The 15,177-nt window shown below is 45.8% G+C and overlaps 1 protein-coding gene across 1 annotated transcript in view; it reads left to right on the forward strand.

The window, feature by feature from the left end:
• The first annotated feature begins 4,111 nt into the window (after window positions 1–4,111).
• The window catches only part of LOC131822198 (amine oxidase [flavin-containing] A), a 68,767-nt gene continuing 57,701 nt past the window's right edge, over window positions 4,112–15,177 (forward strand). The window contains exon 1 of the mRNA XM_059158645.1: window positions 4,112–5,522. Within this exon, the coding sequence (XP_059014628.1) occupies window positions 4,112–5,522 (1,411 nt within the window). The remainder of the gene's footprint in view (window positions 5,523–15,177) is intronic.

The raw sequence follows: 15,177 nt of genomic DNA on the forward strand, positions 1-15,177 counted from the left end.
TTGGATATTATTTTTCCTGGTTCCCTCTCTGTGAGTTTCCTGTGGGCTGTAAACCTCCCTGAACTAAAGACCACAGCTTGTGTAGGCAGCCCCTACCAAACACCACTGTAACCAGGTTCTGATAACTGTTCTCTCCCTTTACCCCTTCACAATGATGCCTTCTTGCTCTAACCAGCCTGGGGAAACCGACTGATTCCCTGTGGTTTCTCTTCACCTTACTTATCTCTTTTAAAATATTTCCTTTATGGGGCACCTGGGTGGCTCAGTTGTTTAGCATTTGCCTTCAGCTCAGGTCATGACCCCAGGACCCCATCGAGCCCCACATGGAGCCTTGCATGGAGCCCCACATCGGGCTCCCTGCTTGGCAGGAAGCTTGCTTCTCCCTCTTCCCTGGCTTGTGTTCCCTCTCTCGTTATCTCTCTCTCTGTCAAATAAGTAAATAAGAACTTAAAAAAAAAAAAATATATATATATATATATATATTTATGTCAGTTTCTTCAAATGATCTAATTAGAGTTTTCTGTTTCCTACCGGATCCCTGACAGATACAATGACTTATGAGACTTTATATCTGAGGAGATAAATGCAGAGAAGTTAAGTAATATGCCCAAGGTCACAAAAGGAAGGAAATAATAATTGTAGGATATGTCAAAATTGTTTCTTTATCTATTTTAAAATAACTTTTATTGTTTTTATTACAAAAGATATACAAAATATACAGTACAAATAAAATGAAGAGAAGAAAATACCTATATTTCGACTCACCCAACCCATCCATTATTTATTTAATAAGATTCCCATATTTTTGTCTCTAGGCAAACTCCTGCTTCTCATCCCAGGCTCTACGTTCAATTGTCTACTCTATAACCTTCATCTGGATGTCTCAAAGTCACTTGAAACAGAACATGTCCAAAATAGGCTCATGATCTTCTAAATTCTAGTCACAACCAAGTCCTGTCAATTTTACATGTAAATGTCTCTAATATGTCCACAGCTCTCCAGCTGCCACCACCCACCTTAGTCCAAGACACTATCACCTCTTTCTTTGAAGAATTCCAAGCTTGGGTCTCCCTGTATCTATCTACTCTTGTCTCCTTCATCCCATTATTCACACAGCAGGCAGACAGACTTTTTCAAAATGCAATCTAGTCATAACACCCTCTGCTTAAAACCTTGCAATGGCTTCCACTGCTTTAGAATACAGACCAAGGGGCGTCCTTTGGCCCAGCTAACCTCAGCAGTTTTGTCTCCTGTGCTCCTTTCCTCCCCTTGCTTAGCTCTACTGTCTGGCTTTTAGCTTCACCAAGGAACCATGTTTCTTTCTACCACAGGCCCTTTGCCCACATTGCTCCCTCATTTTGGCTCTTTTTTTTTTTTTTAAGATTTTATCTTTGTATTTGACACAGAGAGAGGGAGACAGCAAGAGAGGAAATACAAGCAGGGGGAGTGGAAGAGGGAGAAAAGGGCTTCCTGCTGAGCAGGGAGCCTATCACAGGGCTCCATCCAAGGGCCCTGGGATCAAGACCTGAGCCCAAGGCAGGCACTTAACAACTGAGCCACCCAGGTGCCCCTGGGACTTTTTTTTTTTTTTAAGATTTTATTTATTTATTTGAGAGATAGAGCATGAACACCAGCTGGGGGTGGGGGCAGGGGCAAAGGGAGAGAGGGAGAAGCAGACTCCCTGCTCAGCACGGGCCCTATAAGGCACGATCCCAGGACCCTGAGATAATGACCCCGAAGGCAGACGCTCAACCATCTGAGCCACCTAGGCCCTTTTTGGGATGTTTTTACATACCTCCCCAAAGTTAACCTCCAGAGTGATCAAGACACCCTAACACTTTCTTATCACTAGCAGCCTTTCCAACATTACATTTATCAGAGCTTATGTGAACACATCAAGCATGTGGCTGCCATCTCCTTTACCAGCTCCTCTAGCAGACGGTAGGCTGTCTTGTGTCACCTGCACATCTCCATCCAGTACTTTGCCCTGTGCCTAACACATAGTACGAAATCAGTATTTGTTTTTTGTTTGTTTGTTGTGTTTTTTTTTAAAGATTTTATTCATTTATTTGACAGAAAAGAGATCACAAGCAGGCAGAGAGGCAGGCAGAGAGAGAGGAAGGGAAGCAGGCTCCCCACTGAGCAGGGAGCCCGACGCAAGGCTCAATCCCAGGACCCCGGGACCACGACCCGAGCCAAAGGCAGAGGCTTAACCCACTGAGCCACCCAAGCGCCGCCGAAATCAGTATTTGAATGAAAAGTAATAAACGCAACGGGGATAAGGACAAAGCTGGACGAATCGTATTAGAAAGATCTGAATTCTTTATATCCATTATTTCCTCTTTTTTTGCTTCAGAGTCTAAAAAGATAAAAATTTTGATACTTATTTAGTCATGTGTCAACTACTTTTCTAGAAAGTAAAAGCTATTAAAACTGGGTAAATAGGGGCACCTGGGTGATTCAGTCAGTTAAGCGTCTACCTTCAGCTCCAGTCATGATCTCAAGGGCCTGGGATCCAGTCCAGCATCAGGCTCCCTGCTCAGCGGGGAGTCTGCTTCTTCCTCTCCCTCTGCCCCCCCTACATGCTTTCTCTCTCTCTCTCAAATAAATGCATTAAAAAAAATAAAAACTTAAAAAAAACTGGATAAAAAGACTATATCTATATTCCCTTACAGTTTCTTCAACAAGATTGATATACAACTGGAGAAGCAGGGGAAATATTTATGGGTGGGCATGGATTCTAGTTAATTTCCTGGAGTTTTCGTCACTTACTCTAGATGTTATATTTGTTTTGAGAGTTCTAGTGATGACAAAATCAGCTCTAGGCGGTTAAAGTGGAAATTTAAAGAAGGGATAAAACTAGCATGAGGCTGGTTGTACAGTAAAATATGTTCACTAAGTATCTTTTTGGTAGGATGGGGAAACATGTGTTTTGTTTGCTTGTGCTCCTTAACCAGCCCTTGATCTTCACTTTTAAAGTGCAGGTCCCACTTAATCTGAGATAGCTGAGGGATTTTTTTGGTTTCTTTTCTTTTTTTTTCAAAGACTTCATTTACTTATTTAAGAGAGAGCGCGAGCTTAAGGGATGAGGAAGCAGGGTAAGAGGGAGAAGCTGGCTCCCTTACAGAGCAGGGAGCCTGATGGGGGCTCCAGTCCAAGATTCTGGGATCATGACCTGAACCAAAGGCAAAAGCTTAACGGACTGAGCCACCCACGCGCCCCTGATACTACAGTTCTTAATTTTCTTGCCTACTTGCTTCGTTTGGGGTCAAGCACCTCAGCTTGGACAACCCCACAGAGAATCAATAACCGCCCGTTGGCCCCAACGGCTTCCCACCTCACCCCGCCCCCTCCCTAGGGAGGGGCCCGCGGCTGCGCAGACCTCACCCAGCCCCTTGTGACGTCACAAAGGAGCCCACCCAAGTGCCGTGCAGCGCCGGGACCCCACAGTCATAATTACCCGCTTCCCTTAGCCCACCTGGCTCAGTCTTCTTTTAGTCAGGGTGTGAGAATAAGGGCGCTAGGCTCAAACCCCCGCGGGGCCGCCACTGCGCCCTTGGGGGCGTCGCCCGCCCTTCGGGGCCGGCGAGAGAGACGGAGCCGCGCTGAGCTAGCCCTAGGCTCCCCCGCCGCCCAGTGGGCCAGTCTGCTGGGGCGGCCTCGGGAGCGCGCGGGTACCGGACCCAGGAGCTGGCGAGGCACGCGCCCGTGGGGGAGGGGCGGGGAGCAGAACGTCGTCACCCGCCCCGCGCGCTCCGGAATCATGAGCTCACACAGCTCCGCCGCCTCCAGAGTCAGTGGCAGCGGGAGGGGCTGCGAGGCGGAGCCCGCGCCTGGAGCCGGGGGCACAGCTTCCCGTATCCCGGACCCCGACTCCAACTTGGGCGCGGTCACATCCTCCGCCTCCGGGTCAAGCAGCGGTTCTGAGTGGCGGACCTTCTCTAGTCCGTTTTCCAGCTTCCTGTCGAACGCTTCCATACCGGACCCCGGATACGAGAAGAGCTCCGGCGCGCCAGCCCAACTCGGCTCCACTCCCGGCCCCAGGACCAACACAGACTCTAGGATTGGCCTGGAGGGCTTCGGCGCCCGCGGCCTGAACCATCAGATCCCCATGTCTGCCACCCGCCAGAGCACCGCCGATGGGGCCGCGCCAGCTTCCACCCCTGACGCAGGCCACCCCCGGGTACCGGTACAAAGACCTGCCTCGCTCTCAGTTCCCCCTCTAGCGTCGATATCTGAGTCCACCCCGCCCGCAGTGTTCGTCTATTCCCGAGAATCAGTACCAGGACGTCCTACATCCACGACCTCTATCCAAGAATCAGGGCAAGGGTTTGTCTTGCCCTTCTCGCCTGGCTTCCTCAGGTTACCAATTCCAGAACCTCTTACACCCAATAACACTCCCGAGGTGTCAGCACTCGGGCTTGCCCCGCCCTCAGTGATCGGCTCCTCTTGGAGTTCGGTGCAGGGGCCTCCCGTACCCAATAACTCCCCGCTAGTGTCACTGCAAGGATCCTATCAGTTCTCAGGACCCGGCTCTTCCCGACTGTCAGTAGACGCATCTGTTATGCTCTCGGAGTCTTCCCGAGTGTCGGTACAAGGGTCGCCCCCGCCCTCAGTGCTCAGTACCCCGCGGAGTTCACTGCCGGGATCTGCCCCGCTCTTGGACTCCTCTCGAGTGTCGCTGCAAGGGTCCGCCCCGCCCTCCAAGCTCAGCTCCCTCCCGGCTCCGCAGCAAGGATCCGCCCAGCTCTCCGAGTCCACCCCGCCCTCGGTGCCCGGCTCCCCCCGGGATTCGGTACGAGGACCTCTTACGCCCAGCAACGCCTCCCGAGGGTCGGCACAAGGGTCCACCCAGCCCTCCGTGCCCGGCTCCCCCCGGGATTCGGTACAAGGACCCCTTACGCCCAGGAACACCTCCCGAGGGTCGGCACAAGGGTCCACCCAGCCCTCCGTGCCCGACTCCCCGCGGGGTTCAGTACAAGGACCTCTTACGCCCAGGAACACCTCCCGAGGGTCGGCACAAGGGTCCACCCAGCCCTCCGTGCCCGGCTCCCCCCGGGTTTCGGTACAAGGACCTCTTACACCCAGAAACAACCCCGGAGGGTCGGCACAAGGGTCCACCCAGCCCTCCGTGCCCGGCTCCCCCTGGGATTCGGTACGAGGACTTCTTACGCCCAGGAACGCCTCCCGAGGGTCGGCACAAGGGTCCACCCTGCCCTCAGTGCCAGGTGCCCCCCGAACATCCGCGGAAGGATCGGCTCCGCCCCCGGGCTCCCCTGACCGAGCAGTGCGAGGGGCTGCTCCGCCCTCAGTGCCGGGCTCTGCCCGAGGGTCGGTGGAAGAATCGGCTCCGCCCCCGGACTCCCCCAGAGAGTGGGTAGAAGGGCCCGCCCCGCCCTTGGCCCGCTCCACTCCTATACCTACGCCCCGGGAGAGTCTCAGCCAGAGCATGGAGAGTGAGGAGAAGTCGAGTATCGCGGGCCACATGTTCGACGTAGTCGTGATAGGAGGCGGCATCTCAGGTCAGTATGGACCGTAGTGGCAACCTGAGGGCCCCTGGACGGCCCGGGGTGGGGGGCTTCCAGTAGCGCAGCAGCATATGGGGTGGGCGGGGGGTCTCTCTTGCTTGCTGGAGTGCAACAATGCAACAGTGCCCGGGCCGGATCCTGCGAGGCGAGAGTGGGGGTTGGGCCAGATTTGCCAGTAGTGTGAACTGGGGGAGGCAGAACAATAATTTTACTGCTACTATTAAATACTAGCATTTAATTAGCACTCGCTGTGCAGTTATATTCGGTACTTGACTAGCATTTCCTCAATCCTCAGCAGTCCTGTGAGAGGGGTACTCGCCCCCATTTTACAAAACCAAGTAACTGAGGTCTGGAGACTTTCAATTACTTTCCAGCAGTTGAACCACTTAGCCAGAAAAAGGGCTGAATGATTTTTTTTTCCATTTAAGACCTTCACTTCTAATCCCTGAGGTGGCTGCTTTGCCTCACTTATTTCACGTCCTTTGCCCTAAACAGAACATCAGTGTTGGGATTTTTGTAGTATTGAAGTAGTAAGAGTGTTATTCTGGTTCTGCTCTTCTCCAAGATCTTTTCCTTAGAAAATTTGGTAAGTGAAGAAGGAAAAATCGTTTAGTAAAACGTGTTCGTTGTTTTTTTATTTTGTTTTAGAGGAGAGAAGATGGGCTCTTAGTTTTAACCTACTCCGGCTGTTTTTTTAGAACTTGCAGGAAGGTGTAGGGCATGTGTTGCCCAAAGGGAATCCCTTTGTGAAGCAGAGGCCTGTAGCTGGTCATTCCCTGTTGTGTCCTTTCATAACAGCTCCCAGTGACGGAATCCTGTCCTGTGTGGAGCTGGGGAGCCTGGGTTCCCCTGGTCCTGTCCTAGGTTTGCAGCTGACCAAGTGCATAAGGCTTGCCTGTATCTTCCTGGAAACCTCATCATGACTGATATATTCAGTTGTCACTTCGGCTGTCATAATTGCTAAAATTGGAAATTCAGGCATTGTATTTCAGTTCAGCCCTAGCTAGAGTCCCGCATGAATCTGCCCAGATTCCCACTAATTTCTGAAATATACCTGCAGGATCTGATTTAGAAAGAGCCAGAAAGAAGGTGGAAGGGAATTAAGTAGAATGGCCCACAGTAGCCATTTGTGTGCATCATCTGAGGAGGGGGAGACTCTGAGCATGCTTAAAAATCAATTTTGAGTGGAGATAGCTTGACTTGGTCTCTTGAGGATCAACAGTCTGAATCTCCAGAGGAGAGGTTGGCCCAAGCTGTTGCTTTGACACTCTAGCCAGTGCCCACAAAAACATGCATGTATGTTGGAACATCAGAGGCAAGCAGAGCATGGTGGAGAGTAAGAAAAAGAAGTACATTTCTCTTGTTTCCATTCATCCATTGAACAAACACTTGCCAAGTGCGTGCAGTGAAGAGAACTGGTGTTTCCCAAAAACCTAGTCCTCCCATGCATGCCTCCTAGAAGCAATGTGATTGTTGAAATAAATGTTCTGATTGTGTGGTCTATGAAGTGATTAGTTCTTTCTCTTCCCCCATCTCCATTATCCACACTTCACAATTTGGGGTTCTTTCTGGAATTTTATCTTTGTTTTTCTTGTTTTATGCTCCCGTATTCCTTAAGGAGCGTTTTTGTCTTGTCTTTTCCCTCTGCGCAATTACCTGTTGTGTCTCCCTTTCCAAATCTTATTCCTAATAATTGGTCATGAGCCAAGGTGGATTTATTGTGGAGCCGGTGACCGTCCTGCTTTATGGCCTTTAAACTGCAGGTGCCTTCTGCTCCTCATTCTGAATAAATAGCTTCAGACTGTGTCTTGTATTGGTAACCTTGAATTCTTTTTTCTTTAAGAGGGCACCCAAATCATGTAAGCTTCAGGCCCCTCAAAACCTGGATCTGTCTCTGATCATTATTCATTATTCATTTGTTTCATGTGAGGAAAAGCAGAGGGACTTTATTGCACAGTATTTCACACACCTATTCTAGCAACCAGCTTCCAGTCCCTTAGTGACAGTGGAAAACCAGGGAGCTTCCTCTAGTATCATCTCTCATCACTCAATTGGAGTGGCTTTAACACCAAAACTGACCAGAAACATTGGATTCTGGCTGTAGTGCTTTCCCAGGATGGTTCACAGCTAAAATTAAAAGTAGATGCAAGTCTGGCTCAGGCTGAACCCTGCACACAGACTGGATATTTCATAAGCAGGCGAGAAGCGTTATTGCTTAAGGGGTTCTTGAGAACCCCATCTCAGAAACACATCATTTTTGCCTGTGCTTAGAAGAGTCCCGTGAGCGACTTAATCCCTGTATCAGTTTTAAATGCTTTGGGATATTTCTTAAAACTTCCATCACAACTTGAACACCTTAATATGCTACCCACACACTTATAATATATGGCCAATTCTCAGCATCTTCAGTGTCATTACTTTATAACAATGTAGCTCCCAGAAGAGTACAAATTCCAAATGACATTCCTCAAAATCAATCCATAGTAACAGAATTATCTTTCATTTTTGATAACTATCTTGGCTCTATAAAGAATGGCAGCATCTTTTTTCAATATCAGTTTTAAAGATTATTTATTTAATTGACAAAGAGCACAAGTTGGGGGGAGCAGAAGAAGGAGAAGAAGGGGTTGTGGCGCTTGATCCCAAGACCCTGGGATCGTGACCTGAGCTGAAGCCAGATGCTTAATTGACTGAGCCACCCAGGCACCCAAGAGTGGAAGCATCTTAATATAGCTCTCTCATCATTAAAAAAACAAAACAAAACAAAAACAAAAACAAAAAACAAACAAACCTTAAAACAGGGATGCCTGGGTAGCCCAGTGGGTTAAGCATCCGACTCTTGGTGGCACAGGTCATGATCTTATGGGTGCTGAGATCAGGTTCTGTGTGGGACTCCATACTCAGTGGGGAGTCTGCTTGAAGTTTCCTTCTGTCTTCCCCTCTTCCAATCATGCATGTGCATGCATGCTCTCTCCAAAATAAATAAATCTTCAAAAAAAATAAAACAGAGCACGTCTTATAGCCACAAGCCCCCTTTTATTGTCCACTCATCAATTACATAATTGTATATACTGTGTCAGTAGTGGAGAAGGGAGACCCCCATGCTCATTTGTAAGTAATATAATGGCATATGGTATATGCTTTGCCCTTACTTGTCATCCATCATCTATCATCAAGTCCTTCTTGAAACTCCTTTCATTCTGTGACACTTGGATCCTGAATTTTTTATTCCACACTGATTGCCCCTTTACTGTTCCTTTCATTGCGCCCATATTTTTGTGAACTTCCAGTTTTGAAATGGCTTGAGGTTCAGCTGTTGATCACTGTTGTGTTCTTATGCACTTTTCCCCTTTCTTACTCATTCTAGGACTTGAGATTTCCCTTATCTATAGAAAGCTCTTAAGTCTCTAGTTTGGATCCATTTCTTTCTCTGAGATTCTATTATCTGCTCCTGGGTATTTCACCCTTTAATGTCCTGTTCTTGCTTCATATTCAGCATGTCCAAAAGCCTCCTTGACCTCCAACCCAGCTTTTCTTCCTCACTGCCTTGGCTCTGTTCTTGGCACCATAATCCTTTATACCCAGCCAACAGATCCTTCTAATTCCTTGTTTGGGCTTTTCCTCTTCTCCATACCCAGTGACTCCCCCATCCCCAGGATAGACTCTGGACCCCTTTGGCTCATCAGGTTATGACCATCTTTCCAATGGCTACCCTTTACTTTGGGCTCTCCCTTCATGTCCATCCTGCAGTGTTCTCCCAGAGTTGATATTTTTTTTTTTTCAATTTGGGCATAGTTGACACATAATGTTACATTCGTTTCAGATATACAACATAGAGATTTGTTAAGTCTATATGTTATTCTAGGCTCACCAGAAGTGTAGTTACCATGTGTACCATTACACTGTAGTACGGTACTATATTGATTATATTCCCTTTCATATATGCTGTACCTTTCATCCCCATGACTTACTCATTCCATAACCAGACTTGAATTTTTTTAAGGTTTTATTTATTTATTTGACAGACACAGATTACAAGTAGGCAGAGAGGCAGGCAGAGAGAGAGGGAGAAGCAGGCTCCCTGCTGAGCAGAGAGCCCGATACGGGGCTTGATCCCAGGACCCTGGGATCATGACCTGAGCCGAAGGCAGCGGCTTAACCCACTGAGCCACCCAGGTGTCCCCAGACTTGAATTTTTAAACACTTCTTTCATCATCTTGCTCTTCTGCTCAAGACTTTCCTTCAGTGGTCTATTACCAGCCCCTCAAGCTTCCCTCCATACGCTCAGTTGTCAAGCCCACTTAGTTAGACAACTAACATCCCCCACTGTCACCAACATGGAGGCACACTGCTGTCTTGTCAACAGTGCTACACCATGTTTATTTTGTCCCTTCACCGCTTCCTTGTTTTTGTCTTTCTTAACATGGGAGTGTTTCTCTCTGACCGTTTACATTTTATTCATTCTTCAACATCTGATTAATGACCCTTTTTTTTAAAAAAGATTTTATTTATTCATTTGAGAGAGAGAGTAAGCGTACACACACAAGCTGGAATGGGGGTGGGGTGGGGGGAGAAGGAAAACAGAGGGAGAAGCAGACTTCCTACTGAGCAGGGAGCCCAACACAGGGCTCAATCCCAGGACCCTGAGACCATAACCTGAGCCAAAGGCAGACACCTCACCATCTGAGCCACCCAGCTGCCCCTAAAGACCCTTTCCTTAATCACTCTGGCTGGCCTTGATTTTTCCCTGTTAGTGTTTGTCATCTGTGTCTAACAATGCACACTTATTTTCTGTGTCTATTTCTTGATGTTATTTTAACTATAGCAATTTAGTCATTGACCGTTGATGCTAGTTCTTAGGCAGGAGCTGACACAGATACAACAAATGACAGAAACCCAGTGGCATACGATTTTAAAATCTGCCTCGAACCTAGAATTTCTGAATTGGCTGTCTGTAGGGGGAGAAAAAGAAAAGGGGGAAAAAAGCCCACCTCCAGGGGTCAATGTGTACTTCAGAGTCTGGGCCCAAGGGGTTTTTGCCAGGCAGTCCGGTCCATTCACCTAAGATTTCAATCGTCTCTGCGGCATGTCCTTGGTGATGATCTGGCTGTAGCTTTGAACACATCTAGGGAAGGGGAAAGCTCTGCTCCTCAGAGCAACTTATTATGAGCAGAGATGGCTCTGCTGCCTGGACTCATTGAAGCCCTTTGGGAGCCTCTGCCTTATGCCAGGCAGTGGCTAAATCTCGGGGGAAAAGGTCTGATGATGAGTAAGTAGTTTCCCTGCCCATAAGGTGCCTCATCCTTGTGCAAGAAGGAATCAAGTAAGAGAATAATCGACATTAGAACAGTGGAAGAAACATTATTGTCATGAGTATGAACAAGTGCTGGGACCTTGAAAGATAAGTTTTTAAGTGAAAACACTTAGTGGAAGAGTTTTTCCACGGTTTTGGAAATTTTGAAGTGTCACATGGAAAGAGATTATTTCCAACTAGTGTTTAAGTAGAGGACCTCCCCCATATTTTTATCCATGAGCCGAATTCTGCTTAAAGAATTGAGCACACTAGCCACCCAGAAGTCGGGACTGTATAAAATCAGCGGAGATTGAATCCTTTTCATCCTCTGAGACAGAAAAGCTGTTTTGCAAGAAGGTTGACTAATCCTCTGAATTCTGACAACGGAGTCCACAACATACCGCAATTTCCCTTTTTGCTGAAATGCATCACCCTGAAGAATCCTTTTTGATGAGAGCATTTTTGGCATTTTAACTCAGAACTTGGCAACAGATGGTTGTGGTTTGGTAGTGATTACAAAAAACATTTACAAATGCTGCTTTTTTGCGGCACCATAGTTATACAGATACTCTGAGGTTCAGTGCAGATGGGGCACTAATATTCTGCCTTTTAGGACACGTCTTTGCCTCTGTTTTGTGTTTTTTTCTTAAATTAGCATCCTTTCACTTTAGGAACTTTTTTGATGTTGAACAAAGAATGCTAGAATATTTGGGTTCTGATTTTTTTGAAATCTTCATGGTTGAATGAGATGTGGGGTTTAGCTAACATTTAATGGGCCGTTTTCACATGTAGCCAGTACTAATTGGCTTGACCTGACACACAGTCCTCAGCTAATGTGAAAAATGCATTTAACAATAGATCTAAGTACAGTGTAATTAGCGTAATTACGTCACAGAGACCCATGATTGAGAAGTTGAAAGGTGGGAGTTTGTTATTGGAGACTATGGGTCATACAGACTTTGTGCAGGTATGACATACACATATTAATCTATATGTAACCAATCTTGCCAGTTTTTGGATTCAAGTGTACCCAGAAAGACTGAGGTTCTGTTGTAGTTTTTTTTTTTTTTAAGATTTTATTTATTTATTTGTCAGAGATCACAAACAGGCAGAGAGAGAGGGGGAAGCAGGGTCCTCGCCGAGCAGAGAGTCTGATGTTTGGCTACATCCCAGGACCCCAAGATCACAACCTGAGCTGAAGGCAGAGGCTTTAACGCACTGAGCCACCTGGACGCCCCCTGTTGTAGTTTAAAAAAAAAATTTTTTTTAAAGATTTTTATTTATTTACACAAGCAGGGGGAAGGGCAGAGGGAGAAGCAGACTTCCTGCTGAGCAAGGATCCCAACGCAGGGCTTGATCCCAGGACCCTGGGACCCTGACCTGAGCCGAAGGCAGAGGCTTAACTGACTGAGTCACCCAGGCAGCCCCTGTTGTCATTTTATATCACATACAAGGGTTTTGCAAGAGCACAGACATCCAGGCAGCACTTGTTTGAAGACTGCTTGCGTGTATGAGATTGGGTAGATTTCATAATGACAGCTCCTTCTCATGTTAGGTTTGAGTGATCAGAACTCCACAAAATCAGCCAAAAGAAGTTTAGTTACATTTTTTACTATTGTAAGCTTTGAGTCAAGTTGATGGTTAGGATTGTTCTTTGCCTTTATGGTGAAAAATATTTTATAGTTTTGCCAGGAATTTGTATTTTCTTCCGGATGATCTGTTCCTTATTATGTTGGCATTATGAATTAGGGCAGCTTAAAATCTTTTTTTTTTCCACATTTTAAAACAATTTTTTAAGTCATCTCTATACCCAATGTGGAGCTCAAACTCACGGTCCCGAGATCAAGAGTTGCACACTCTACTGACTATGCCAGCTAGGTGCCCCCAGGGCAGTGTAAAATCTTTTAGCTGTGGGTTTTGTTATCTATACAATTAGAGGTTGGATTAAGTTGGACTATGTTATATGTAATGTATCTTCCAGCATCTCTTTTAGTAATTAGTAGTCGTCCTACTGTCTGTCTCTTCAGCTTTCTCTTTTGAATATCCTCCTCTACACATTTTTCCCTCCATGTTGTATTCTGGAAACAGTTTGCATGATCTCTCACACTGACATCCTACACTAACTTAATTAAATCCGAGTCTGGAGCTCTCTTACACCTACTCATTCACACCTTCTCCATGACTTCTCTGAGCCTTAGTTTCAAAACCCTTTTGTAGTTGTTGCTAAGCCAAAGTAAACAAACCCCCACTTTATAGCAATAATTAATCATTGATTCGGTAAAAGTGTCAATAAGAACGTAAACATCAGATGATAAGCTTTGAGAGTTGGATTTATTACATATTAACCATGTTCAAAGGTCACAGAATTACAGCCTGTAAGCCCTTACAGGGACCAACACAGAGGCTCCAAGGGATCAAGTAAATTACCAAATGCCAAAAAATTCTTGACTTTGGACCCCTAAAACGTTGACCATCAGGGCAGTGCTGCTTCTTTACCCTGCCTCGCTGGGCTTGCCCCGTAGGCCCGTCCCTAGAACTGCAGTAAACTTTATTTTTGCTCTACTTTGACGCTTGATGCTCTAAAACACAGTGATAACTATTGTTGCACAGTAATTTATGTTTTAGAATATGTTACATGGCCTGTTACTGCTGCACGAACATTTTTACTTAAAAATATGGGACACCCTATTAAGGTCAAATGACTTTCATATGAAGAATTTATTTCCTTTTTGAAAGGTCCATACCTGGTGTGTTTAGGATCATGAGGAGCAGTTGTTTGACTAGTTTCCATCAGTTTTTCTTAACATTTTGGATCCTGTTTCCCTTTGAATATCTGATGAAAGGTATTGAAACTTTCCACCATGGGGCGCCTGGGTGGCTTGGTAGATTGAGCCTCTGCCTTCACCTCCGGTCATGGTCTCAGGGTCCTGGGATCGAGCCCCGAATTGGGCTCTCTGCTCAGTGAGGAGCTTGCTTCCCCCCGACCTCTCTCTGTCTGCTTCTGCCTGCTTGTGATCTCTGTCTGTCAAATAAATAAATAAAATCTTTAAAAAAAGAAATTTTACACCAAAAAATATGAGTTTTTACTCATAGACTTTTTCCTCCTGCCCCAGGCCAACATCAGTTGTTATGGAAACGTCTTCAGCATCACTGTCCCTGTAGTGTAACTATTTGGGGCTGAGACTGAGAGTTCGCAGAAGTAGTGGAAAAATGAAAATTCAAAGGATTGACTAAGTCATTAGAGAGTTACAAGTAATGACTGTGTAAATAGACAATGATTAAAAACAGTCAAGACATCTAGGCTGAAAAATAAGGCATATGTGTCTCCTATATTAAGTCCATGATAAGTTAAGCAGTGAACCAGACATGTTTTGGAAAAATTGAATGTGGAGAGAAAACACAGGTGAAGAAAATGGAAGGCTATGGTGGTTGATGTGTTTTTTTTTGGAAAATAGTTTTCCAAGATTGGTATTTACAGATTTTAGGTATTGAAATTAAGCCACTAATATTAAATATATATTTGTTATTTAGCATGCAGTTGGTTTTTTTTAAAGATTTTATTTATTTATTTGACAGAGATCACAAGTAGGTGAAGAGACAGGCAGAGAGAGAGGGAAGGAAACAGCCTCCCTACTGAGCAGAGAGCCTGATGCAGGGCTCGATCCCAGGACTCTGGGATCATGACCTGAGCTGAAGACAGAGGCTTTAACCCACTGAGCCACCCAGACATCCCTTTAACATGCATTCGTGATAGCCTATGCTCCTTGGTCATTGGGAGCATTTGACAAAATTCAGTAGAAGAGTGAAATTCTCCAGTTTATCTGAGAGTCCACTTGTCTCTCCACTGACCAGGTGATGCCCAGGAACTTTCTGTGCCATTCCAACTGGAAATCTAAAATGCTGTTGGCGTCTGAGGTTGGTTCAGGAGGTCAGTGGTGGGACAGACAAGGGAAGCAGGAAATGACAGACAAGGGTAGGATTTCTTAGAGGAAGTAAGACTTGACAGAAGTGTTGTGGGTTTTGAGTGAATTTCTGAAATGCAATAAAAACAACTTTTTCTTTTTTTTTTTTTTCTTGTCTTCTTTTTTCTTACTGGTAAGTCATTTATTTTGTTTTTAAAATTAGAAATTTTTTTTTTAATTGAGGTATAGTTGACACATCAAGATGACGTTTAAGGTGACCATTTCCAGGTTAAATGGATTTTCTTTGAGCTGTGGCTTAAATTCCAGAATTTTTCTTTTTTTTTTTCTTTTTTTTTTTTTTTAAGATTTTATTTATTTATTTGACAGAGAGAGAACACAAGTAGGCAGAGAGGCAGGCAGAGAGAGGGCGGGGGAAGCAGGTTCCCCGCCAAGC

This window comes from Mustela lutreola, chromosome X, assembly GCF_030435805.1.
Source record: "Mustela lutreola isolate mMusLut2 chromosome X, mMusLut2.pri, whole genome shotgun sequence".
In the NCBI taxonomy this organism is placed as follows: Eukaryota; Metazoa; Chordata; class Mammalia; order Carnivora; family Mustelidae; genus Mustela; species Mustela lutreola.